This window comes from Choristoneura fumiferana, chromosome 28 (assembly GCF_025370935.1).
Source record: "Choristoneura fumiferana chromosome 28, NRCan_CFum_1, whole genome shotgun sequence".
Lineage (NCBI taxonomy): Eukaryota > Metazoa > Arthropoda > Insecta > Lepidoptera > Tortricidae > Choristoneura > Choristoneura fumiferana.
The window spans coordinates 1,536,423-1,563,517 of record NC_133499.1 but is presented as its reverse complement, the minus strand read 5'-3'; the positions used below and the strand labels follow the sequence as shown (position 1 = coordinate 1,563,517).

The 27,095-nt window shown below is 39.7% G+C and overlaps 3 protein-coding genes across 3 annotated transcripts in view; all 3 read right to left on the bottom strand.

Moving 5' to 3' along the window:
- Window positions 1-3,205: 3,205 nt before the first annotated feature.
- Window positions 3,206-7,243, bottom strand: Ufc1 (Ubiquitin-fold modifier conjugating enzyme 1; the record flags this gene model as incomplete). Its single annotated transcript, XM_074109140.1, has 3 exons — window positions 3,206-3,355; window positions 4,410-4,577; window positions 7,100-7,243. Coding segments are annotated over 3 exons (399 nt in total), but the record flags the coding sequence as incomplete, so codon positions are not given.
- A 3,231-nt stretch (window positions 7,244-10,474) lies between these two features.
- Window positions 10,475-17,985, bottom strand: LOC141443860 (uncharacterized). The gene is made up of 4 exons (XM_074109222.1): window positions 17,837-17,985; window positions 16,283-16,396; window positions 13,868-13,960; window positions 10,475-12,114 (listed from the first exon to the last, which is right to left on the bottom strand). Exons 1-4 carry the CDS (start codon window positions 17,979-17,981, stop codon window positions 10,580-10,582), a joined length of 1,887 nt encoding a protein of 628 aa, XP_073965323.1. The 5' UTR covers window positions 17,982-17,985; the 3' UTR covers window positions 10,475-10,579.
- Window positions 17,986-21,284: 3,299 nt separating this feature from the next.
- LOC141443983 (fatty acyl-CoA reductase wat-like) overlaps window positions 21,285-27,095 on the bottom strand; it is a 49,390-nt gene continuing 43,579 nt past the window's right edge. Inside the window, exons 9-11 of the mRNA XM_074109427.1 lie at window positions 26,409-26,616; window positions 24,417-24,597; window positions 21,285-23,389 (exon numbers count right to left, since the gene is read on the bottom strand). Coding sequence (XP_073965528.1) covers window positions 23,044-23,389; window positions 24,417-24,597; window positions 26,409-26,616 — 735 coding nt within the window. The 3' untranslated portion in view covers window positions 21,285-23,043. The remainder of the gene's footprint in view (window positions 23,390-24,416; window positions 24,598-26,408; window positions 26,617-27,095) is intronic.

The following is a 27,095-nucleotide window of genomic DNA, read 5'->3' as shown; positions in this document are numbered from 1 at the left end:
GACTACCGAAAACTCAATAATGTGACCAAAACTGATTCTTATCCCATTCCGGTTATTGACGAGTTACTTCAGGCAACGAAGCAAAACTGTTTTATGTCCACTATAGACTTAAAGTCTGGATACTGGCAAGTAAGTGTTGCGCCAGAGGATCGTGACAAGACTGCTTTCGTCACGCACTACGGGACCTTCAGGTTCACGCGCATGCCGTTCGGGTTGAAAAAACGCACCGGCGACGTTTCAACGTCTGATGGACCGGTTTCGTTCAGGTAATACCCTCAAAAATGTCACCTTACTTTGCTATTTAGACGACCTCTGCATAATATCCGAATCCTTCGAGAAGCACGTGGAGGACCTGCAGGGAAGTTCCATACGTCATTTTTAACTCCTTTTGTTAGCAGACAAGGCGAAAATGCCTTACCTATTCAGTCTCGACGACCTCGGGGACGTCCACCAAAGGTGAATACTGCTAGGGCCAAGCCACATACGGACGTTCATGTAGCTTGGAGGGGGAGGATGTAACACTAGCAACAGTACCCGTAGCGCCATCTGTGGGCTTTGTAGGGAATAACCCCACCGGCCGCCCGCGACGACAAGTACAGCGCCCGGCGCGTTTTAAAGATGGCGAATTGAACTGATGTTATGGACGAACGAATAATATGTGAATTGTGATTTCTATAAGTTAAAATTGTACACGAACATTCTGGTGACAAAAATTGTTAATAAACAAATAAATGGTGATGTACAAACACGCTCGTTTCAAAGCTATATAAAAAAGAGTTACAAGGTTTTGTATTTTTTTTATTAGGTTATATTTTGAGTGGAGTATTTTGCTGTGTTATCCGTAATTTTGATTCGATTTTTTTTTTAATAAAAAAAGTCTTTTATGTGCGTTTAAATACTATCCTTTGAAATATATATTAAAAAGTATTATTATTTAGCGGTTTTAATTTGACACTACTAAATAAAATATTTTTAACTAGGTCAAAAATAGCAGCAATGTTTGTGAACAGCATGTATGTGCATCGAACACAGAACCTCCTTATATTTGAAGTGGGTTACTTTTGGGGACGATTAAAACGCGTGGATGATAAAAACGTTTCAATCGTCCACAAGCAAGTTGTTTCTACCGTCCCCACATCACATTTTTTAATTCAAGGTCAAATATTACTCATCAAAGACACTCTAAAGCTGATCCATAACAATCAAAACACGCGTTTATTCCTTACTATTACCCTCCAATAATTTAATCAGTCAAAATACAAGAGTAAACAAAGTTATAAGAAAACATAGTAGATCACAAATTCATGTTTTTGACTGCGAAAAATTTCGATGGCTCCTCGACAAGTCCACGCCGCTCGGTCGCCCGAACGCTATTGGTCAGGGATTCAGCCGTGGCCGACCGCGTGTTCTGAGTGTTGCGTCATACCCGTAGGTATCATAGTTTTCGAGAAATTTGACTTGTTTCAATCATAACGTGTTTCTATTGTCCCCGGTCTACCCTACTTTATTTTCAAAATTTGTGGGACCCAAAATTACTATGCAAGATTATGGAATTCTTGGCCTGATGCTGCAGCCAGGATTTCCAGAACACTAGTAGGTACACTCTTGATAAAACCATAGCAGATATATCGTGTTTGGATTCGTTTTGATCAGTATTTGATTCTACCTACATACAATGCAATGGTGGCAACAGGATGAGCTGATGCTGCAGCCATGATATCCAGCACACTAGTATACTCTTGAAAAAATAATAGCGCAAACAACTAGTATATCCATGCATACGTTCCAAAAACACTAACTATCAATACGCGACGCCACGCCACGTCGTCCGACCCACGTTTCTATTCTGCACCTGACCATAATCCATACTTAACTAATACTATAAACGCGAAAGTGTGTGTTTGTATGTTTGTTCGTCTTTCACGTCGAAACGGAGCGACGGATCGACGTGATTTTTGGCTAGAGATAGTTTATGGGCCAGAGAGTGACAGGCTACCTTTTTATCCCGTAAAAATGCACAGTTCCCAAGGGAACAGCGCGCGATAACCGAACTCCGTGCGGGCGAGAGTAGTTATCACGTTATTAGGCGTTCATGTTGACATTATGGTTTGAAACTTAAGTAGGTACTCTAAACTATTGTCAAGGCATGTTTCTTCATATTAAGCATAAACTTTGTTACTGTCTCTTCTGTGCTCATTTTGCATGCCAGTTTCTGGTGAAATGTGTGAGACCATAAAATGTAATACCAGCTTTTGTACCACATTTTTACTCAAAATAAAGATATTTGTATTTGTATTTGTATTTGTTTGTATTTGCGAAGCGGCGGGAAAAAGCTAGTAAATAATATGGGACTGATTATACCTACGACACGCTTTGGATGGCGTGTGCAAACGTGGCGTGGCGTCGGGTTTTAAATAGTGTGTCCGCAGCTTAACCCGCCACGCGTCCAAGACTACATTAGTCTACTCTTCTACTTCTACTCGGGAATGTCCTAGAAACTACCACTAGTCTGCCAGTAGTCTCTAGGACATTTTCCGCAAAAAAAATTAGGGACTAATGTAGTCTCTAGGTTCGGGAAGCTTCGCAGTGTCTTTTTTCAAGTCAAAAGTCTTTGACCAGTGTGTGTTGCCAAAGATGACATATGGATCTGAGACGTGGGCGCTAACGATGTGCCTCATGAGAAAACTCAGTCACTCAGAGGGCTATGCTCGGGGTTTCCTGCGGGATAGAATTAGAAATATGATATTCGCAGTAGAACTAAGGTTACCGACATAGCCCGAAGAATTTCGAAACTGAAGTGGCAGTGGGCGGGGCACATTGCTCGCAGGACTGATGGCCGATGGGGTCAGAAGGTTCTCGAATGGCGTCCGCGGACCGGGAGACGAGCTGTCGGTAGGCCGCGCGGGATAGCGGTGGATGCGGTAAGCACAAGACCGGTCTGAGTGGAAAGCCTTGGGGGAGGCCTATGTCCAGCAGTGGACGTCTTTCGGCTGACATGATGATGATGATGATGTAGTCTCTAGGACGCGTGACGGGTTAACCCCCCTTCGGGCAGTCAGCGGCCCTATTGTCTAACGTTCCTAACACTCGCAGTATCAATCAAATTACAGTTTTTGTATGCGAAATCTGTCATTTGATTGTGATTGCGAGTGCCAGAAACGTTACGCAATAGACCCTCTGGTAATGTTTGAAAGAAAACAACTGGTACAAAAATACAGTAGTTTAATGCATAACCATATGTACAGAGTGTATCATCATCTCGAGGGCATCACTTGGCTTCTTCAGACTTCTCCTGGTATGTGATGACGCCTTTCTCGATCAGCTCCGGGATTTCCACCGCCAGCCAGGGCCCAAGCTGGTGGAAAAAAGTTATGGATTAATATATAATAGACTTCAAGTGCCTGCTAAGCACCAGCAGATGTTCCTCCGCTCCGACTTCTGGCCGGAGGGTGTGGTGTTCCGTTGTTTTAGGGTAGCGACAAAGACGACGTTCAAAAATCACTATTTTTTAGTTTTTTGTCTTGTTGTTGTTACATGTCAGGTTGATACGTGGTCAAATGCATTCAAAATAAAAGTCGGTACATGTAATCCCGATACGTGGTCTAATTCAACTTAGTCATTTTTTCGCAAATAAAACGTTGAAAATTGATGTATTGTTTGTTATTAAAATCAATTCATTTAGAAAAAAAAGCTGTGTCCTAGACCCAGTCCAGGGCCCAGGGGTGAGTCATGACCCCTCTTGTTTGTACAGTTGAACAAATTGAATCATGAATCATGACCCTGGGTGACCTTTACGATACTAATGTCATGTTGACGTCTCATACTTTTGTCAAGGAAATCATAGTAAATTGATTATTGATAGGTTCCACCCACGAACATTATTTTTGGAGAGAGCTTGACCCAGGGGTCATGAAATTGCATGCAATTGGGGCAGGCCCCCATGCCCTGTATATGGTCCCCGCGGCTCCGTTCCGTAGCACAATGTCGAAAATCAATATTCCTAAGGATGATATTCTATTCCCATAGACAAAACACCGAAAATCAAAATTTATAATGTACGAAATTCCTAAAGATACAAGTCCGATGTTCAGTTGTTTTTTAACCCCCGACACAAAAACAGGGGTGTTATAAGTTTGACCGCTATGTGTGTCTGTGTGTGTGTGTCTGTCTGTCTGTGGCACCATAGCTCTTAAATGGGTGGACCGAATTATTGCTGTTTTTTTTTATTGAAAGCAGGTTTTCTAGCGATGGTTCCTAGACATGTTTTATCAAAATCGGTTCAGCCGTTTTTGAGATATTGAACTTTGAAGTGACAAAGTCGGGGGTTTTCCAACTTTTTGTGTCTTCAGGAATATCGTACTTAGACATTTTGATTTTCGAAATTTAGCTACGGAGCCGTCCCCGCTTACCCCCAGCGCCATGGCGTGCGCGATCCCGAAGCGGGGCACGTTGCGCGCCCACAGCGGCTTGAAGTGGTCCGTGAGGCAGATCTTGCCGCCGCGGTACATCTTGGCTGTTTTACCGTCGAGACCCGGCAGCGCCAGCTCCGGGGCCGTCGTGGGGTACGTTATGGGGATCTGTGGGACACACAGTCTTATCTAATTAAAAACATTTTTTATCTTCCTTCAAATCTGCAATCAGCTATGCTACAGCCATAATCAGATAATGTATGAGTTCAATTGATTTTCAGAGGAGGACTCCATCGAGCACAATCCTCTTTCTTGAAAAATTGACCAAAAAATAAAATAAAAGACAAAAACATTTTCCCAAACAAAATGTTGACGGGTTTCGTAACTGTCAGTTAAAGACCACATCCCCACACACTTACCCTACAATAACTTAGTTATTTTATATTTGCCTAGAAAAATATTCACTTGAAACTTACTTGAAATAATTGATATGGCAAAACTACGTTGACTGATTTAGAAACGCAACGAGGGCTATCGCGTATGAATTCGCCACTAGAGGCGCTAGTGTAGCGTGAGGTCTCCGAAATGGCAAATCTCATAGTTTTTGGGTGAGCTACGCGGGTTTATTTATATTTAAAATAATTTTGTGAATATTTTGCAATATCTGAAATTAATTATGGCAAATATGCGTTCCGGGGCAGTGAATGTCTGTGTTTTGAGACAGTTTTGTCTTTCGGAAACCTTTGTCCTCCCTTTTTTCCGAACAAAACGGGGACTATGCAACACTGTGGCATGCTCGATATCTTTATGGTACGGTTTTAAGGTGTATTAAATATGATTTTAATCTAAACTTTGTTTTCACGCCCGTAATAACAGACTTTGAAAGCCATACTTAAAAACCTCACGCAACAGTGCGCCATCTAGTGAGAGAAAAAACGATAGCCCTCATTGGGCTCTGCCTGGACAAAGATGAAATAGAACCCCCTCATTGATTAGGCCCTAATCAATACGGGGGTTCTATGAGGTTACCCTAATGATTAGGGTATCCCTAACCCAAGTACGTGGTAGGACCAGCGCAGGTGGTAGGACCTTGTGCAAGGTCCGCCCGGATTGCTACCACCATCTTGCTCGCTAATCCTGCCGTGAAGCAGCAGTGCTTGCACTGTTGTGTTACGGCGTGGAGAGTAAGACAGCCGGTGAAATTACTGGCACGTGAGGTATCCCATCTTAGGCCTCTAGGTTGGCAACGCGTCTGCAATACCCCTGGTGTTGCAGATGTTTATGGGCGGTGGTGATCTTTTACCATCAGGAGACCCATTTGCTCGTTTTCCAACCAGTCAAAAAAAAAAAGTACAAAACCTCGTACGAAACACCGCAGTTTTGACGGAGAAATTGAGGACAACTGATTCACGATTGAATAATTCGAAATATACAATAGTTTTATGTTAGTTTTTTTTATTCATTTAAATAAATATGTACTACCATATTAAAGAGATTAGGAAAAAATATCTAGATCATGTAAATTTGTAAAACAGAGGTGTGAATATGATCTTAAGTAAGCCTTTGTCGGATGATGCAGTGTTCATTTATAAATTCATTGGACATGCTCTTCTACACAGACTCCGTCACTGGGCAGGGCAGCGTTTATTGTGGTTCTCTGTGGCTTCCCATGAGGCTGACATAGTCACATTTGGTGCGCTTAAACCTTGTTAAAATAATAGATTAAAAGACACCTTAGCACGGCCCTCACGAACATGACGCGATTCATCTTTGTCAGTTCTTGTTCGATTAATATTATGACAGGCTGCAGCTACATTAATGGGAGGCTACAGCTGCTTTTCCACCAGAGATTTGCAAGGAATGTGTTTTTCACGAACCAATAGAAACTCTTCATTTACCTAACCTCGCTCCACACAGATCTAGTGAAAACAGCTGAGCAGAGCAAGGATAGATATGCAATGCATAATGCATCCCTACACATTTTTAGTGGAAATCATGGCCTACCAATCCCTACAAACTATATTTAATACATTAAAACAGCAAAAGATGGCACTACTATTAACATTTGTAAAATATATAATGTGAATAAGCCGAATTAAGTAGAAATATTAAGATTAAAATAAAGACTAGCATATTTTATAAACACAACTTCACATCAACCTTAATTCAACTCCTTAATTTGAAGATAAGAAACACCATAAAAATAATAAATTGAGAATACAAAAGTATAGGCTACATTTTAGCTATGAGGCTTTCGTAGTGTTTTGCAATTGTGACGCTAGATGGCGAATAATCGGAATGCGCTTGCTGGGCTTGCCCCGCGCTTGCTCACATTCGTCGAAACTATTTGAAGGAAAAATGCCATTCTCTTCTAATGACGTAAATAAGACAGAGACATCATGCGTATCTCTAGTCGTCTAGGCTCAGTTGGAGAGCTTGTTGGTTGTTGTCATGTACCGTATCCTTAGCGTCTCACTAGATGGCAATACGTATCGTGTTATTTGTGTTCTCACTGGTGCTATCTATTGGATATTGAAGGAAAGAAAAATAGCCAGTTGAATAGCCAGTATTAGGGTGATACCATTTGCTTGTACTAGGTGGTGTCTCTGTTATATATGTACTCTGTGGTGGAAATGCAGCTTATAGGTCAAACTACTAGGCTGCCATAGCTCTTCAAGAGGTATACTCACATCAAACTCCAGGTCGAACTCATACTTCAGGAGGTTGTGCACGTACCAGCATTTGCCGAACCACCGTGTGCCAGTCTTGTCGGATTCCAGCCGGAACCAGTCATTGTCTGCCTCCTTATTGTTTTGGACATACTGCAAAATGTTTCATTCATAAATAAAAGAAAGAAAGAGAAGAATAAGTTAAATTTCATTTTTAATTCTAGCTTTTTTGCTGACGGTACTTGTTGTTGACTGTACTTGCTTTGTCATACAAACTATATCTCCGTACCAAATTTCAAATCAATGCCATTACCGGTTAAGATGATCCTGGCCAAACCACCAGGATGTCACTGCCAGACTGCATTATCACCAGATTTACAAAAGTATGACAAATTTCAGGTCATCAATCCGACCTCTGGAAGTGGGTCAAATTTAACTTGCAAGATTTGACCCAAATAAATGGGTATGTATTATAATGTATAGTATAAATTTAAAATACATATCGCTTGAAATACATACAGTTGAAATACCGAAAATTGGAAAATATAATGGTTAAAATTAATAATAATCAAAATTCATAAAGCATGTTTTTCATATTGGTCGATGTTGATTGATATTTCATTAAACTATTTATTTTTTATAATTTTATGTATTTGAAAGTATACATTATCAAAATATGCATTTTGTGTCTAAGAACCATTATGCATTCTAACTAGAAACCGACTATGCATTTCAAGCTTAACATTAATATGTCAAATAACTCATATCTTTTATGCATTGAAGATAATTTTAACTTTCGGATCAAAAGATAGTTTTTAAATTTCAGTTTAGGGCCCAATTGAGTCGGCTATAAACACTAGAAAAGGGAAAGTTGTTTTCTGAACAAAACCAATCAATACTTTTAATGTATGTTTTACATGAAACCTTAATTTAAATAATTTTATAAAATAATAACAATCAAAATTGAAAATCGTTTAAAATCTATGAAATACTTAATAATGCTTTATATTTATCTTAAATCGCCTTAGACAAATTAACTTAGTCCTTGTTTGCCCGCTTTATAAAATAAAAGAGAAAATATTGCTTAATTTTTCCTTGTACCCTCATCAAAATAATTTAAACGATAAAATAGTTTTAGTTTATTATTAAAATTCATACTCGAAATGTCGTACGATAAATCAATGCAAAGAGTAGTATAATATACGATAAAAAGAGAGCCCTCTCTCGTCTCATTCATGCAGACTGTTTTGAAGCGCCGTCTTATTTCCTAACTAGTACCATTGATGTATATATCCATCCATACGTATAGCTATTAATAGCACGTATTCTTTTACTTTACTGGTTTTGCTCCCAGCTCAAACCACATAAAAACTAAAAAACAGGGCTGCAAAGAGAAGTGAGACCGCTTGAATTCAGTCTTCTTAAGTTTAAACCAGCCTCAATTTTCCGTTTGCAGCACTGTCTTTACTTTTTATGTGGACGATGTGCACGAGTTTCGATTGCAACGTAGCCATCTTGTTCCTTGTTGAGGCGACTAAACCCTGGCCTGAAAAGAGGTTTGCTACACAAAAAATATTTGTAACAATACTGAGCGGATACAATTATGTGACTTTTATATTAGAAATTACAATACGATTGTCAATTTCGAAAATGAAAAGTTTATTAATTTTATAGAAATAATAACAATACAACAATTGAAAATCGAAAAATCTAAGTAAATACCTTAATTTTGTGATATTCCTCTTTCAGTCACATCTGTCCCGGTGCTTTAGTCTGTACAACAATGCTGCTTTTTTCCTTGTGTCATACCATAAACGAGATAACTAGTTTATATTATCATAATTTCAATGAACTCGGAAGAGTCGACGATGGAAATCAAATGGAATGGAAATTCTGACAGAAATATATGACAATATTATCGTTATTTGTATCTATTCTAAATTATTTTTCTATACTATTTTTAGACTTATCACACCGGGCCAAAGTCTAGTTCCATTTGATAAATGTAAACGTTTCTATGGACATTAAGTATGTTAGCATCAAACTGTTTTGAATTTATTATGACGTACGAAATTTGACGTGTCAAGTTGCGTTTAGTTACACAGAACAATAAAAAACCGGCCAAGAGCGTGTCGGACACGCCCAAAATAGGGTTCCGTAGCCCTTACGAAAAAAATAAGTATTATTTTTCGAAGGATTTCGTATTTTATACAGAATCTTCCAAGTTTAGGTATATTTTATACCTTAGGCTGCTATTTACTCTTAAACTACTAATAATTCTCAAGCAAACTTAGCCGTTATAGTTTTCCTTAAAAGGTTGATATATTTACTACCATTCTGAATTTTTTCAAATTTTTCTCGATTTTAATGAAAATGTGCACTTTAAAGCTGAAAATTTTTCAAACGAATCACTGAATCGAAAAATCCTTTTAGCAACCTCCTAATGATTTTAAAAGACATATCCAACGATACCCCACACTACAAGGTTGAATGAGAAAAAAAAAACACCCCCTCTTTACGTCTATCGTACACCAAAAAAAAATGTTTTATGTAATTTTTATTATAACAATTTGTCGGCATAGTTTACATACATATTCGTGCAAAATTACAGCTTTCTAGCATAGATAATCCCTGAGCAAAGCCGCGGATGGACGGACAGACATACAGACAGATAGACAGACCGACAGACATGGCGAAACTATAAGGGTTCCGTTTTTGCCATTTTGGCTCCGGAACCTTAAAAACCGGCCAGAAGCGTGTCGGATACGCCCAAAATAGGGTTTCGTATGTACTTAATAATATTGTTGTCTTGTGTTGTGAATAAATGTATTTTCTTTCTTTCTTTCTAGTTTTTTTATTGTATCATTTTGTGGGCATAGTACGTTAACTAGTACTATTATATATTCTGTGGCATAGTTTACATATTCGTGCAAAATTACAACTTTCTAGCATTGATAGTCCCTGAGCTAAGCCGCGGACGGACAGCCAGACAGACATGGCGGGCGAGACTATAAGGGTTCCGTTTTTGGCATTTTGCTACGGAGCCCTAAAAAGGCCTCCATTGTGCATTTCCCAATGCGCCAAGAAGAGCGCGAAACTATAAAAAAAAACTACTTAGAAAATTAAATTTCTATTCGCCAACAGATGGCAGCCAAATCAAGTTTTCTGTTTCACTATTTTTTGGTTATAATGTTGGCGTCAGTGGGAGTTAGCATTTAATTTAAATTTCAAACTGAGGTCAATTGTTATAAATAGATAGTCGAAAATAATGGCCACATTTGGAACGAACTTGCTTCTGTCATTTACTGCCATCTATTGTTCAGTAGGCGAAGTAATTTCACGAGAAAAAAATTAAAGACAATTTTATTTTATTTTCAGAATGGCGCTAAAAGCAAAAAGGCGAAAAGTATTAACTCAAACCCAAAAACTGCTGTAGTGTAGTTCATCAAAAAAACAAGGAAAAATTGATAGATGAACATAATTATAATTAAGGCAACTAAGCTACAGAGACGTCCTAGAATCCATAGTCCTTTTAAAACCTCCCACACACTCAGACTCGTTTGTGGACGTGAACACTGACGCTTGTGACATGTGAAGAAGTTCTAAATTCAAATTATCTGTACTTTTTTGACCTCCTCCGGGATCCGATGCCGGCCCGTGTTGCTTTCTTTGCAACAAGGACAAAACGTTCTGAACTATATTATTCTTTGACGTTTTACTTGATATTTCCGAACAGGAATTCTTAATATGCAAATTATACGTAGAGTCGCTTGAAAACGTGTATTTGGATATATTTTCACCTGCTAAAAATATCATGCCGCGCTCGGAAAGAAAATCATCTATGGAGTCGTTGGAAAAGCACGCCTGAGCGCCTTTTTCAGACGACAAAGATATAGTTTTCTTAATCGAATTCTTTTCGCAATTATCGTAACTATACATATGGCATGTAATTTCCTGTTCGGAAGACGGCTCAACGTCTATATTCTCGCTTTTTCTCTTAATAATACCTTTGGATGCTTTAGATTTGATGTCACTTTTGGACTTCCTGACTTCGTTCTCAAAGTTAATTTTGGTGTCGGTCCTCTTAACTCTATCTTGGTTTTTGTCATCACTAAGCCACTCCTCAGGTTTATGCTCAGGTATGACGTCAGACCTCTGCTTCCAGTCTCTTCTCGTCACACATTTAGCTAGAATATCATCAGACATGCTAAGTCTCGCGCTTCTAGTTCTATTCTTATGGCAGGCTTTATAACATTTAATCTTTTTATCAACATTAGTAGAATCGCTTAAATAATGATATGTAGTTTCCGTATCATGATCACTGGTGTCTATAAGAGGGGTAGTTACTGATACATCGTGTCTGTAGTTGAAGAATCGACTAACTAAAGGCTTCTCTTTATCACAATGGCAAGTCTTAGCTAACAAGTATAGCATTGTGCATATGAGACAACATTGCATGAATACTACGACCGCTAGCACTTTCAAAGTATCTTTATATGTTTCGAAATAGTCTGATATTTTGTAGCTTATAGTAGGTTTCGGCTCCTCAACTTTCGTCTTCGCTGGGCATGTATCGACTGGCTGAGCGACTAATGATCGAGTACCATTCGGCTCGTCATCATTATCAGCATATTGACCATCATTTGGTGCCGTACTATTAAAAATGGAAGGTTTATTCTTAATAATAATTATGTCTTTAGCGTTTCTGATTCTACCATTGCTTAAAGATTTAATGTAGCTTAGATCGTCGTCGGATAGACTGGTGTTTTTTAAACATCTATTTGAATTCTCGTCATACAAAACATCAGGGGATTTTAGGTTGGTTGGTAGGCATGGTGGGGCTTCTACGCATCGTCTTAGTCTTGGGTGGAAGTGGGGCTTGTGTCCGTTGTAGCGGATGTCGCAGTCTACTGGCTTGCAGTTGTTGAGGGGGTCCTGGTCGATGGTATCGCAGGGTTTGCTGTCATCAGGGAGGCCACTGGCGAGCGCCGTCGTGTCAAAGTCGATTCTGACAGTGTACCTGATGACGCCTCGTTCTGTTAAAAAAAGATTTTGTTAATAATACAATTTTTAATACAAGCTTTTTTGCTGATTGTACTTTTGGTAGACTGTAAGTAGTTTTATTGTTCCAAACTACATTTACATTTTGGTAGGATGTCTCATTTTCTCCGTGTCAAATTTCAAGTCAATACCATTATTCGTCGAGCAGTTCCGTGCTGCGGATATGATCCTGGCTGGACTACCAGAATCTCACTATTAGGTGAATGTATTGTGACAGGATTTACATAAGTATAGGATAGAGTCATTCACGATGGTTCTTATTACAATGTCATTAACAGTCGCGGTCCGAAGGGGGGGGGGTATCACAGGGGACATGACCGCCCCCCCCCCCAAAATCGTACACATTAAATTGAAAAATCTTCTAAAAATTGACGAAATAAAGAAAGCAATTTTTTGCCCCTAAGCCGCGATGTATTATTATTAGTGACCCCTCCTAAATTTCAGGCTGCGACCGCGCTTGGTCATTAATGTCTAATTTTGACAAAATCACGCGCTCTTCGTGGATGGCACTAGGTATATGCCAAATTTAAAGTCAATCAAAATTTAAAGTCCTTAAATCCAACGCACTACCATACATCGCTCTCCATCAGGTGACCCGTCTGCTCGTTTGCCCCTCGTTTATAAAAAAATATAATCCAACCACTACCTACATACATAGTAATACCACAGTATAACAAGTTTTCCCTACAGTAGGCCGACGCCTTTGAAGCTGAGCGATACCGCAGCCTGTATAGGTATTTACGCAAGTAACGAAGGGTTGCCACAAATTTAAACCATTCATTTGGAAGATAGGATGTCTTTTACGAATCGGTACATATTGGTATTGCGAAATTTTATAAAACAAAATAAATTAGGGGTGGCGTGGCATACTTATGACATACTTTCATAGATTAGTAACCGATTTACTTTACCGAAATACTTTCGGTTTCTAGATTTAACGGACTTAAAGTTCCTGTTATTAAGGTTAATTATATAACAAATAAATAAATATAATTAAATAAATAGATGAAATCTTAGTTCCTTATTTATGCGAGATACAGATTTGCACTCACTCACAGTACATGTCGTATGCACCATAATAAGTTTTATTATAAATTTAAATGTTAAAAAAACGCGATAGCCCTAGAAGACTTGTCCCAAGCTACTAAGAACGGCGAAGTATGCAGCTGGGGCTCCTGCCACCCGCGTCTCACCCCTCACGCCCCGCACGATTGCTCTGTCTAGACGTCTCCGCCGGATTACTGTAGGGAAACTTGTTGTACTGTGGTAATACATTGCAAGTTAATTCCAGGTTCTACGAACTACACCGTATCGTACCATGACCGTAATAGGAACGTGTCAGGCAAAATAATATTTTTTTCATCACACTTGCTCGTCAATGACATGACGTTATTCCATGCCTGTATACTAAAAGACAATGGCCTCAATTTTTCCCGCGGGAATTGTGGATTTACGTATAATTTTCCTCCGCAAGGGAGTTATGATTAGTTTTAACAAGTTAGTAGGTACGTCATTTCAGACTAAAGAGGTTTCAAGTCAGCTAACGTTTTATTTAAATCTTTAAAACTTAGCTATAACCCAATTTTACCTCATAAAAATTTGCTACGCTTCCGTTTATATGCTTGTAGAAAGGTGACGTAGGCGACTCTCTATAAATTAGTTTTTAGGTGACGTTAACTATGTATCAAAGTAATTGGTAATCAATCAGAACTGTCATTTGAAACTCACCTTCAGGCCTTGTATCTAAGTAGACGATGCAGTAGCCACGTCTCTGAAAAGGGTACATCAAAGGCGCGGCCAGCCTGACTGTTCTTGTGCTGCCTGTAGGATAATTTACATTTAGACATGGTCATAAGAACATGGAATATCTGCTACAGTCACAGAACCATCACTAGTATCTACGGTAATTGTACAAAATATCTGCTATAGTCATAGACTATCTGATTATGGTCACAGAATATCTGCTATGGTCAAGTTACATTTACGGTTATAGAGTACTAGCGACCCGCCCCGGCTTTACACGGGCAAAGTAAAAAAAAAAAACGGCCAAGTGCGAGTCGGACTCCCGTACGAAATGTTACGTAAGTACCTATGCTACGTTAGACATTAGCAAAAAACGGCAAAAAAAACCACGTTGGTTGTATGGGAGCCCCCGTTAAATATTTATTTTACTTTAGTTTTATTATTTATTTTTAAAGTACATTTATACAAATAAATATTCTGTGAATATTTCAAGCAACTAGGTACAGTCAAGGGCAAAGATATCGACACGGCCAAAGTTACAAAAATATGTATACACGACTTTATGCACTTAACATTAAGGCCGTGTATAAATATTTTAGCAGCTTTGGCCGTGCCGATATCTTTGCCCTTTTGTTGTATGGCAATAAATATATTAACTGTGAAAATTTCAACTGTCTAGCTATCACGGTTCACGGAGATACAACCTAGTGACAGACAGATAGACGGACAGTGGAGGCTTAGTAATAGGGCCCCTTTTTTATTACCCTTTAGGCACAGAACTCTAAAAAGGTCTCTAGTCAAGGGCACTTCACCATCACTTCACGCACATTTTCAGCTTGATTTCCCAAATACTACTTAATATACCCGACCCGCGCGAAGCCGGGGCGCGTCAACGTATAGAATAGAATAGAATAGAATAGAATAGAATAGAATAAAATACGTTTATTTGTGGAACGTATAGTAGGTAATTGCATTTTTTGGTTAGATTGATATTTTTAATTTCGTAATATCTTTTGAGTGGAATATCCGATTTGAATTATTCAAAAAGTAATCTACAGGTATTGAAACCGCCTTGAATATGAAATTATTTATTTGGATAAGGACTAATTACAAAGGTATGCACCCCCGGCAACCCCGGCTCGCACCTCTGAGTTTTTCCAAATTCATGTGCGGAATTACATTTGAAATTTACCACGAGCTTTGCGGTGAAGGAAAACATCGTGAGGAAACCTACACAAACCTGCGAAGCAATTCAATGGTGCGTGTGAAGTTCCCAATCCGCACTGGGCCCGCGTGGGAACTATAGCCCAAGCCCTCTTGTTCTGAGAGGAGGCCTGTGCCCAGCAGTGGGACGTATAAAGGCTGGGATGATGATGATGACAGAGGCATGGATAACATGGTCTGATTTTAGTCTGTATTTCTATCAACTTTTAAAATGTAAAAAAGTAGTTAAAGTGACATAACTAACTACAATAGTTGGACATATGGTATTGCAAAGTTTTTTGTAGATTTTGATAAATTCTTTAATATTGTAGAACATTTCTTTGTTCTATCATCAATATTTTCCACAGCGCATGCGATGAAAGATGCTTCATGGCAACTTTTTTTACACTGAGTTATTGAAGTTTTAATACGGAACCCTATATTTTTCTGTTAATAATTATAGCCTGTGGCACTTTGGAATTATTTGGCATTCTAATTGTGAAAGAATTTTTAAATCGGTCCAGTCGTTTTTGAGTTCACACATCCAGAAGTACAAAAATATAAATCTCTCCTCTTTATAATAATATTTTATTAGTAAATTAGTTATTAGTATACCTAGATAAGAATAATATTGCTATGATCACAGAGCATCTGATATTGGTTACAGAACGTCTGCCATGATAACAATATTTGCTTCAGTAATAACTGTATAAATCACGGTCTCAAAATATCTACTATGGTCACGTTATATTTACGGTTAGTATAGAATATCTGCTATGGTCACAAAGTATCTGATCATGATTACAGAATATCTGCTATGATCGATCACAAAATCTGCTTCATTAATGATAATAATAATTATACTGTTATGTTACAGAATACATATCTGAAATGTTCACGCTATATTTACGGTTATAGAATGTCTGCTATGGTCACGGACTATCTGATTAAGTTACACAATATCTGCTTCAGTAATAACATTTATTATGGTCAAAGAATATCTGCAATGTTCACGCAATATTTACGGTAATAGAATTGTCTGCTATGGCAACAGACTAATCTGGTTAGGGTTACAGAATATCTGCTATGATCACAATTTCCGCTAAAATAATGATATATCTGTCTGAGGCGTGCAGTGATGGTAGGCGGCGGTGGTGCTAGTTGTATAAGAGGAAGAAAAATGGACCCAAAACTCACCCGCAGGCACAGTTTCGTAGCACCCACCCATTATGTCCAGAACGTCACAGTTCTCCTCCCCTTCTATCTGCAGGCAGCATCTGTCTGGTGAACACTCTATTTTGCAATCAGGGCCTGCAATTTCATTCAGAGGTTTAAGTATGTATGGTGTATGTATTTTTCTGTTTTTTCTGTGCATCTATATTTCAGTTTGTATTTTCAGTTTAAGTATGCGTCTAGGATCGTATCGTATAAGTAACACACTTTTTTTTCATCCCCGTCGAAAATGCTAACTACATGAGTCAATGAGAGTTTTCACAGAGGCGAAATATCGCTAGATGGCGTTAGAATCGAGAGGTACGTTTGACGTTTGCTTGCGATTGGCTCATTTAGTTATTCAACCAATCACGAGCAAACGACAAACGTACCCCGATACTAACGCCATCTAGCGAGCAAGACCGTAACGTCAATAACCTAACCAACAAAAAGTTGGAAAACCCTCGACTTTGTCACTTCAAAGTTCAATATCTCAAAAACGACTGGCCCTATACCACGAAGTGCAAGTCGAACTTCGTGTGTTGCCGTCCCGCTGACGGTTACGTCATTTAATACGCGAGCGAAAGGGACGGTGCGATACGAACTTCGATTTGCGAGTTTCGTGGTAGCCCATCTGAACCGATTTTGATAAAACATATCTAAGAACCATCGCTAGAAAACCTGCTATCAAATAAAAAAAACGCCTTCAAATCGGTCCACCCGGTTAAGAGCTACGGTGCCACAGACGGACAGACAGACACACACACTGACACACAGACGCACACACACATAGCGGTCAAACCTCTTTTTGCGTCGGTGGTTAAAAAACTTATACCTTATATACCTTAGCCATCTATTATAGCGATACTTCGCTTGTTTTTTAGCCCTCATAATATAATAGGTTTGATGTCAAGCAAGTCTGTCTACGACACCATCGTAGCTCTCAAACGGATGGACCGACTTAGACGTGGTTTTATTCACGTTTTTTTTGGTTCAGTCATTATTTTCAGAGATTAATAATATTAAAGATTCGGTTAGAAATCGTTTTTCAAATGACTCCGGTTTAGCATGCATTCTGCTAAAAGTAACGTCTTACAAGCCTTACATAATGTTATTTGACATTTAATCTGCAACAACAGAAATTTCACTGATCCCACTACAAGTAATATTATAAATGCAAAAGTTTGTAAGTCTGTTTGTTTGTTACTTCATCACGTCTAAACCGCTGAACCGATTTAGGTGAAATTCGGTATAAACATACTCTAAGTCCCCGGGAAGGATACAGGAGAGCTTTTATCCCGGATAGTTCCCGCGGGATAGCGGTAACCACAAACACAAATAAACAATCACAAACTAGAAATTATTTGATGGCACCTCTATGACCTCATTAAACATTTCTTTAGAAAAATGGCACGTTGATACATAAAGGTTCGCTATAAATGCACTAGAGGCTCGGCGCGCTCTTAATTCTATTATTTCAACATGATTATATTGCAAAGTCACTTCATGCACTTCAATAAGTAAACACTGGATGCAAACCTTTGTTATTAACTTTTATGTAAAACCCAAGGGCCATAGAGTCAGCGGAAGCGACGTTTAAACCAGAAGTTATTTCCAAATCTTCCTTGTTTGAGCTCGATGAAAAATGTAATATAAAACTTAATATATAAATACGTAACAACATTGTATGCTTGATCTAAAACTGACATGTGACAAGCATAGATACAGCTGGGATTTTTTAATTTTGAAGGTTGTATTATTGAAGGTTGTATGGTTGAAAGTTGTATAAATAAATAAATATCACGGGACAATTCACACCAATTGACCTAGTCCCAAAGTAAGCTTAGCAAAGATTGTGTTATGGGTACTAAGCAACGGACAAATATAGATAGATACATACTTAAATACATATTAAACACCCAAGACCCGAGAACAAACATTCGTATGTTTCATACAAATATCTGCCCCGACACGGGAATCGAACCCGGGACCTCAAGCTTCGTAGTCAGGTTCTCTAACCACTAGGCCATCTGGTCGTATGGTTGAAAGTTGTATGTCGCTCTATTGGTAAGAAAGTGAAAGTAGGTTTGGTGAGTAAAGAGTAAGAGTAGGAAAACCATAGAGAGGAATTTACTGTAAAGCCCAATTTCCACCGCGAGCGGAGAGGACTCATTAATGACTTTGTTTTACGTACAATGATCAGCTGCATGAGAGTACTTACATCGGACCTCTACGAATTTAAAATAAAGGTCACAGCTCATCACATCCACCCGGCACCCGACCAGCATCGCCTCGCCTCGAGCGGTTAGTATTCTTCGTATGGATTTGCATGAGTATGCGCTCACTAACTAACTCCGTAGCGGCTCCGGATCACCTCAGTCGCGCGCGAGGTTGCCATGCGCGGACACGGTGATAGCCCGCTGCTCGCCGCCATAGTGATTACTAGAGAATTCGTGGACCACGCAAGGTCCACTCGTTGTCAACGCGGCGTCCACCCATGGACCACCAGTCGACAACGAGTGGACGCCGAAAGTCGAGGCGGTGCTGGTCGGGTGCCGCCGGGTGGCTCTAATGAGCTGTGACCTTTAGTCATTATTCATTAATGAGTGCGCTCCGCTCGCAGTTTGAATTGGGCTTAAGCGTGATTACGCATTACAACTAATCGAATCTAATCCGAATCCATGAAAATATAGTCCTGAGGAGTCGTAGAACTGTATGGTGATATCAGATGATGGAAATTGTTGAGCGTAGGTAAATTAAAAAAAAGTCATTGTTATCTTAAAACATTTTCGTATAATCCATTAACTTTAACAGATCTCCAAATAAAACTTCAAAATCATATTCACACAAAATATAAATTTACCTTATAAACACTAAAAGTGAGCAAATATTTGTTACATTTATGTTCATCATCATCATCATCATCATCATGTCAGCCGAAAGACGTCCACTGCTGGTCATAGGCCTCCCCCAAGCGATCTTAATCAAGTCCATCTTGTTAGAAGCCTACAGACAGCCCGTCTCCTGCAGGGCTACTACGAAACTCGAAATTCGTGTCGTGCGGTCCCTCTGACACTTATACTATTTAATACGAGAGCGAGAGGGACCGCACGACACGAACTTCGAGTTTCGTAGTAGCCCTGCCGGTCCGCGGACGCCATTCGAACCCTGTACTCATAAATAATTAAAAATAGGTACATGCATGTATTGAATTTGCATATAACAAACAACAAAAATTTGTACAAATGTGTATAGCTTTTAGCACCGTGTAATATTATTAATTTGTATACAAAGTTATAATACTGTGGCGACACCCCTGCCACATATTGTGTGATCAGCATTTTAGCTAACCACGCGGGGCCCGCGGCCAACGGACGCCAGTCGGTACACAACCACCTTACTTGCCACGCGCCTACCAACGCGCCCCGACTCCCGCCTGGTTAGCCCGCCTTCTGAACTTTTCTTATAACATAAATGTGTGTTATTAAAGAATGTTAGCTACCTACTTTGTTCATCTCTTCCATCCCAGTACACAACCCGAACTATAGACATTGCCAGTAAAAGGCAGTTACAGTGGTGACCCCGTTTTCGAACACGTGCTAACTAGATTCGTTTGTGAGCTAACCAGGCGGTTAAATTCAGTGAAACCACAAAGTGACCTCAGAAGTAAAAGCCTCAACAGTCGAGCAGTCAGACCACCGAACTGCTATCTGATAGCGGCAAAAGCAAGATAGCACCGTTCCGGACCAATCTTACACAAACACATATCGTTACATCAGCAAATTTTTTCGCCGAACGTCGTCTCATTCCTAGAAGCCATCACAACCGCCAAAGCGTGTGGTTAAAGGATGTTATATATGGCCGCCGGACATCGTGTCATTTGAAATCCATCTTGAAGCCATCACAGCCGCCAAAGCGTGTGGTTAGAGGATCTTCATTGCACCGTCGAGTGTCGTCGCAGGGAGTCATGCCATTACACGCAGAGGTCGCTCATGAAGTCATTACAGCCGCAAAGGCGTATGGCATGAAGACTTTCTCGTCAGAGCATGATCAAGCGGGACCTACAAGCGCCGCATTCCAGCCCAGTCACGTTGCATAGCAGTGGAGCAGCGTCAGCGCGGGCACAGAGCGATCATATTACAAACGTCGTAACATGAGCGCAGCGTCGATTTATTTGAATCAGCATTACCGTAACAATATAAGAGTACAGTCAGTCATGAAAAGAGGTCACAAGTTGTCAATTGTTTTTTTTTGGCTAAGTTTTTTTTTATGTATACATTTTATTTTTCTCAAAAAAGGGGGGGGAGTGATGTGGCGACACCCCTGCCACATATTGTGTGATCAGCATTTTAGCTAACCACGCGGGGCCCGCGGCCAACGGACGCCAGTCGGTACACAACCACCTTACTTGCCACGCGCCTACCAACGCGCCCCGACTCCCGCCTGGTTAGCCCGCCTTCTGAACTTTTCTTATAACATAAATGTGTGTTATTAAAGAATGTTAGCTACCTACTTTGTTCATCTCTTCCATCCCAGTACACAACCCGAACTATAGACATTGCCAGAAAAAGGCAGTTATAATACCTTATCATACCGTTGCCGGGTAACACCGTTTGTACCAAAAATGTTATATTTACTTATACAATTTGTATACAAAAAAAATACATATTTTTCACAACCCTAGAACGCTTATTGCTTTTCAAACAAAATTCATCAATTTTAATTAAGTATTAGTTAGGTAAATTTAAGGAAGGTATATTATATTGAATAAACATTTAATTAGTGTAGGTAGGTAGCTTCTAACCCAGTAAAACGAGAGAGGTAGAGAAGCGTGGGTTAGGTATGTCTTCTAACAAAATGTAAATGGCTGGTAAAGATTGGCCAGAGCGCCATTATTAAAAAGAAGTTAAATGTCACAGATAAAACATGAAAAAAGTAAATTAGTTAGGGTGTATAAACTACAGAGATTAAGTAGAAATTGGAAATGGAATTAGTAAGATTTAATACGGTATTTGACTAATTTATATTTATTTAATAAATATATAAAACAGTTACAAAGGGTTGTATTAGAAAAAAGCAGTAATTTATATTTGTGACGTTACTCGCATTTTTTAACACCATACAACATAGCGTCACTATATACTTAAAAAAAAACTCGTACGTCAAAATATATAATTTTCTGAGTGAACTTCATGAACATTATGTCAAGGTTCATTTTTGTTGAAATATTGATTTTAGATAAGAGATTTTTTCAAAGTATAATACCTAGTGACGATAGGTAGCTACTTATTTAATAAGGACAAGTGATTTAGACGAAGACGATTGATTTTTCAAAAATTCACTACAAATTTAATTTTCAGCCGTTTTTTTCACAGGTTTACCTACGTAAAATACACTTCTAATAGCGGTAGTAGTGACTTGAAATACGGTACATAATTACTAGCTTGTTTTTTTTTATAGGTAAGGTTAAGGCCCTGTTCACATATTCGAGTGCCCTTAGTGTAAGTTTTCAGTTACAAAATTCGTCACGATCGCGTTCGCGTTAAAATCTCAGTTTGTATGGAAACACTGTTCGTGTTTCCATATACATTGAGATTTTAACGCGAACGCGATCGAGACGTATTTTGTAACCGAAAACTTACACTAAGGGTACCTACAGTAAAACCGTTCCAGTAATGAATTAATGATACATTGCGGGGACACATGATCGATCCAGCGCCGCAGACGCCGCAGTGTCATGCTACTGGAACGGTTTTACTGGAATAGTGTGAACAGGGCCTAAGTTATATTCAGAGCTCGGAGAGAGTGAGCTATTCTTACGTCATATCATTTAACTTTCATGTGTAGATATTAATATGGATATACCCTGAAAGTAAATATTACACAAAACAAAATTTTACATCATTATGATTAAACTAAAATGACAAAACATTGCAAAAGGAGTATTGACAAAGCTTTTAAATTTGTTCTACAGTCTCTCTGTATAATATTTTCAATGCATTTCTTTTTGCATTTAATATCCACTATATTAGATTAGGGTTGTAACGGAGGTCTTCTCACCGGAGGCGGAGGCGTATGCGAAGGCGACGCGTTTCGCCTCCGCGGATGCGGAGGTTAACGGAAGCGGATGCGAAGGTGAAAGTGGATGTGGAAAAAAATAGCAGTTCATGCTTTATTGAACTCAAAAATCTCTAAAATTTCTAAAAAAAACTGCCAAATCTCACTTGTTTTGGGCTCCATCGTGCATGTCACTTAAATAAACAATTACTTTGTACAAAATAACTTAAAATAATCGCAGTTCAATCAAACAATTACAATACAATGTCGTACGTCCAAGCAACTATAATTGTTCCAATCGTTTATTTAACTTCTATAGACAGGTTTTGTGATGAAACTTGGAAGATTCCGTATAAAATTCGAAACCCTTAGAAAGATATTAGGTACTTAATTTTTTCGTAATGGCTACGGAACCCTATTTTCACTATCTTGGCCGGTTTTTTTGAACTTTAACAAGTGCCTATAATACCCTATCAGGGTACCATAACTAGAATAAGTTCTCGTGTATTTTTTTGTTTTTGACCAAATAACTGAATCCTGAATACTATTATTATTAAATGGCAGGGTATGTCCATATTATGCCAACTCTCAAAACATCTCGCACTTTCCGCGCTTGTTATTATATTACAATTAAAATAAGAACTACTCAAAATGTGTCCATTTAACTATTCACTTAGACTACATTACTTTTATACAAAAAACGACATGAAAAACCATAATAACCTCAAAAAGAGAAGCCCGATCACGGTCAAGACGAAGTAGTGCAGCATTTTTAATCTCTGGAATTTCTTCAAACTGCCAGGAACTGTAGACAAAGGGTCTTTAAGGAGATAAACTCTTATGCCTCGCATGTAGTTAGCGAAGTACTCATTCCAGTCGATACAGCTGGTGTCAAAGTCGAAGATATGTTTGTCAGCGTCGCACATTTCGTTAAACAGCCGAGTCATATTCTGGTTGTGGAATTTCCATTCTCGTAAAGTGAAGAATTTGAGGACCTCTGAGAACTGGGATATTTTCGTGTAAGCCTTTATTAATCTGAAACAAATAAAAATATTAACCACTTGCACAAAGAATATCCTATAAGCTTTTATTGCTCAAGTAAATTTAAATTTTAAATCATATGCAATAGGTGTCATAGCGCTGTGCTAGGTTTTGTAACTGCACTATCGCAGTGTTGTAGCCGCATTACTGCAGGGCTACTACGAAACTCGAAACTCGAAGTTCGTGTCGTGCGGTCCCTCTGACACTTTTATCTATTTAAAACGAGAGCGAGAGGGACGGTACGATACGTACTTCGAGTTTCGATTTTCGTAGTAGCCCTGCTGCAGCGTTCAACTACGAGTATCACAGTGTTGTAGCCTAACTATCGCAGTCCTTATTACCAGTGTTATAGTCAACTATCACAATCCTTACTATCAGTCTTGTAGCGTAACTATTAGTGTTGTAGCCTAGTTACCAGTCTTGTAGCCTCATCATCATCATCATCATGCAGCCTACTTATAGCAGTCCACTGCCGGACATAGGCCTCCCCCAAAGAGCGCCTTTGCGCCCTGTCCTCGGCTAGACGAATCCAGTTTCTACCAGCAGCCTTTCGCAGATCGTCACTCCACCTGCCGGAGGGCGTCCTACACTACGTTTGCCAAGACACGGTCTCCACTCAAGAACTCTTTTACTCCAACGATTGTTGTTTAATGACCAGCCCACTTCTTCGTCAACGTCTTGTAGCCTAACCGTCACAATATTGTATCTGCACTACGGCAGTATTCTAGCCGTATTATTGCAACGCTGTAACCGCATTACCCCAGCGTCGTAGCCTAACTACTATGACAGGGTTGCAGTGTAACTATCAGTGTCAGGCCCTATACCACGAAGTGCAAAACTCAAACTTCGTATGTTGCCGTCCCGCTGACGCTTATGTCATTTAACACGCGAGTGAAAAGGACAATGCGATACGAACTTCGATTTGCGAGTTTCGTAGTAGCCCTGCAGGGTCGTAGCCGTAGCGTAGTGTTGTAGCCGCACTGCCACAGTGTTGTAGCTATCTAAAGCTGTAGGTACTTACTGCGGCTTCTTGCCCACGACAGTGGCAGCGCCGTCCACGAGGTACGCCGGTACCCAGTGCGTGAGGAACGTGACTAGCACGAAAAGCATCCGCGAAGAAGTCATCATGAATGAGTAGTACCATATGGCTTGCGACGACGGGCACAGGAAACCGTGCGTTTCTGCCAGCGACATGAAACCAGCTAGAAATAAGAAAATCGTTTTTAATGACATGCTATTTTGTCGACTGCATTTTTATAAGCTTTTCTTTGACTTGCCCTGCTTCTTGTTCATTTTGAGTCACTATTAGTTGTTAGACTGAACTGAAAGGCTATACCCGTGTAAGGGAACAAATAACGCCTAGCAACCAAAAAACGCTGAAAAAACACGTTTCTTGTATGACGACCCCCTTTAATTTGTAACTTTATTTTATTTATAGTATTTGTTGTTTTAGCGGCCACAGTAATACATAATCTGTGAAAATTTCAAGTGTCTAACTTTTACGGCTTCAGTTCAGAGATAGAGCCTTGTGACAGACAGACAGATAGACAGCGGAGTCTCAGTAATAGGGTCCCCTTGGCACCCTTTGGGTACGGAACCCTAAAAAATGGTGGGTGTCGCTGACTCACAAGTGACAAAAAAAAGTTTGAAATATTTGACATCAAAAATGACCACGTTAATGTTGACCTAGAGACGTCTTGTGTTTTGCGAATTTATTACGGACAGTTACAACTTTCTAAGTGACATTGCAAGGAAACTGTCAATAATTATGAGAGTAATAACTAGCATTATTATTACCAATACATAGGATATATTCATTGGCTAATAACGTCAGGGGCATATTTTGTTCCCTTACACGGGTATAGCCTTTGGTAAAGGTTAGGGCCAAACCACATTATTTCGACTAAGATGAAGAATTTGTTAAGTTAGGGTTTGTAGAGTTAGGGCGTGTAGAGTTAGAAGCTTGTCTTAACATGAGATCTGATAACGTCGCCGGGGACCACTATCACGTTTTTGTAGCCCCATTGTTCCAGCGTTGTAGCCTCTCACATTGTAACAGCCCAGTCGAAGCGACGTAGCCGCATTGCCGCAGCGTTGCAGCCTAACTATCACAGTGTTGTAGCCCATTGTCACAGCGTTGTAGTCTACGTATCACAGTGTTGTAGCCTCATTATTGCAGCGTTGTTGCTGCATTACCGAAGCGTTGTAGTCTATTACAGTGTTTTAACCCCACTATTGCAGTGCCGTAGCCGCATTTCCGCAGCGTTGTAGCCACATGACCGCAGCGTTGTAGCATAGTAAAAGAGAACAAGTAGGCACACTACGAACAAAAGTACATCGCGCGGCTTAAATGTGTGCGCGCCGGTTGGCGCCAGTACGCACGCACCCGCCGCACACTGATAATTTAAGGAGGATTAAGTTTTCTTTAGTCAAGGCTGCAATGCCGTCGGTGCTGTACGTTTCGATTTTAGATCGCTCGTCTTGCGCTCGCTTCGCGAGTTGATCACCTTTTGCGTTCGCGTACTCATCGTATTTACTTATTTTTTGTATTAGGTATAGTTGTAAATTAGTGGTATATAAGTGTAGTGTAATAGTTTCGTGCAAGGAAGGACACATAAAAAATAATAGATACCTCCTACCTACATATAAAAATATAGTTATAGTATTTTGTGTAGGTTAAAATGAGTAAAATGTAGGTATACAGTCGCCATCACCATTCCGGCGAATTTAAAATAACATTTTTAATTTTGTATAATAATAATAAAATAACGGCCGGCATAGAATCTGTCTGATTTTTCTAGACACAGACATTAAACAACTTTAAGTTAACTTTCACAGTAAAATTATTTGCCGGTAGACAATTAATCTAAAATAGACGCCGACAACCCTAAGCGTCCGCGTCGGAGTACGCAGTTAAGTCTCCTAAAGTGTCAGAGTGGACGTACTTGTCCTCTTTTACTACAGTTGTAGCCTAGGCTATCACAGTGTTGTAAACGGAAACAAGTGAACTCACCCCATGTGATAGGTGCCTTTTCAGAGCACACACAGTGATAGAGCGGCGGGCGGTCCTGCGCGGGCGCCTGCCGGTTCTCGCTGCGCGCGACGCGCCACGCGCTCGCGACGCACGCTGACGCCACGCAGTCGCCCGGGACCACGTTGGCCTGCGCCTCCGGACGGCAGTGGAGCACGTGCATGAGACCCAGTTCCGCCCCCACTATCACCTGGAATAACAACGTTACGTTACGTTATTTAACTGTGTACACATAATAAATCTGTAACAAGCCGGTGTCTGTACATTGAAAATATCTTGAGAAAAACTGCTACTACTAGGGGTATTTAATAATATAATAAGCCGTGGTGGCCTAGCGGTTTGACCTATCGCATCTCAAGCAGAGGGAATGTGCGGAGTTACATTTGAAATTTACCACGAGCTTTGCGGTGAAGGGAAACATTGTGAGGAAACCTGCACAAACTAGCGAAGCAATTTAATGGTGCGTGTGAAGTTCCCAATCCGCACTGGGCCCGCGTGAGAACTATGGCCCAAGCCCTCGTGTTCTGAGAGGAGGCCTGTGCCCAGCAGTGGCAAGTAGGTATATAGGCTGGTGTGGAATAATAAATCCATTTATTTCGGGCAACTTGGCCCATACAATAAATACCTTACAGACTAACATACATAATATAATCCATAATATTTAAAACT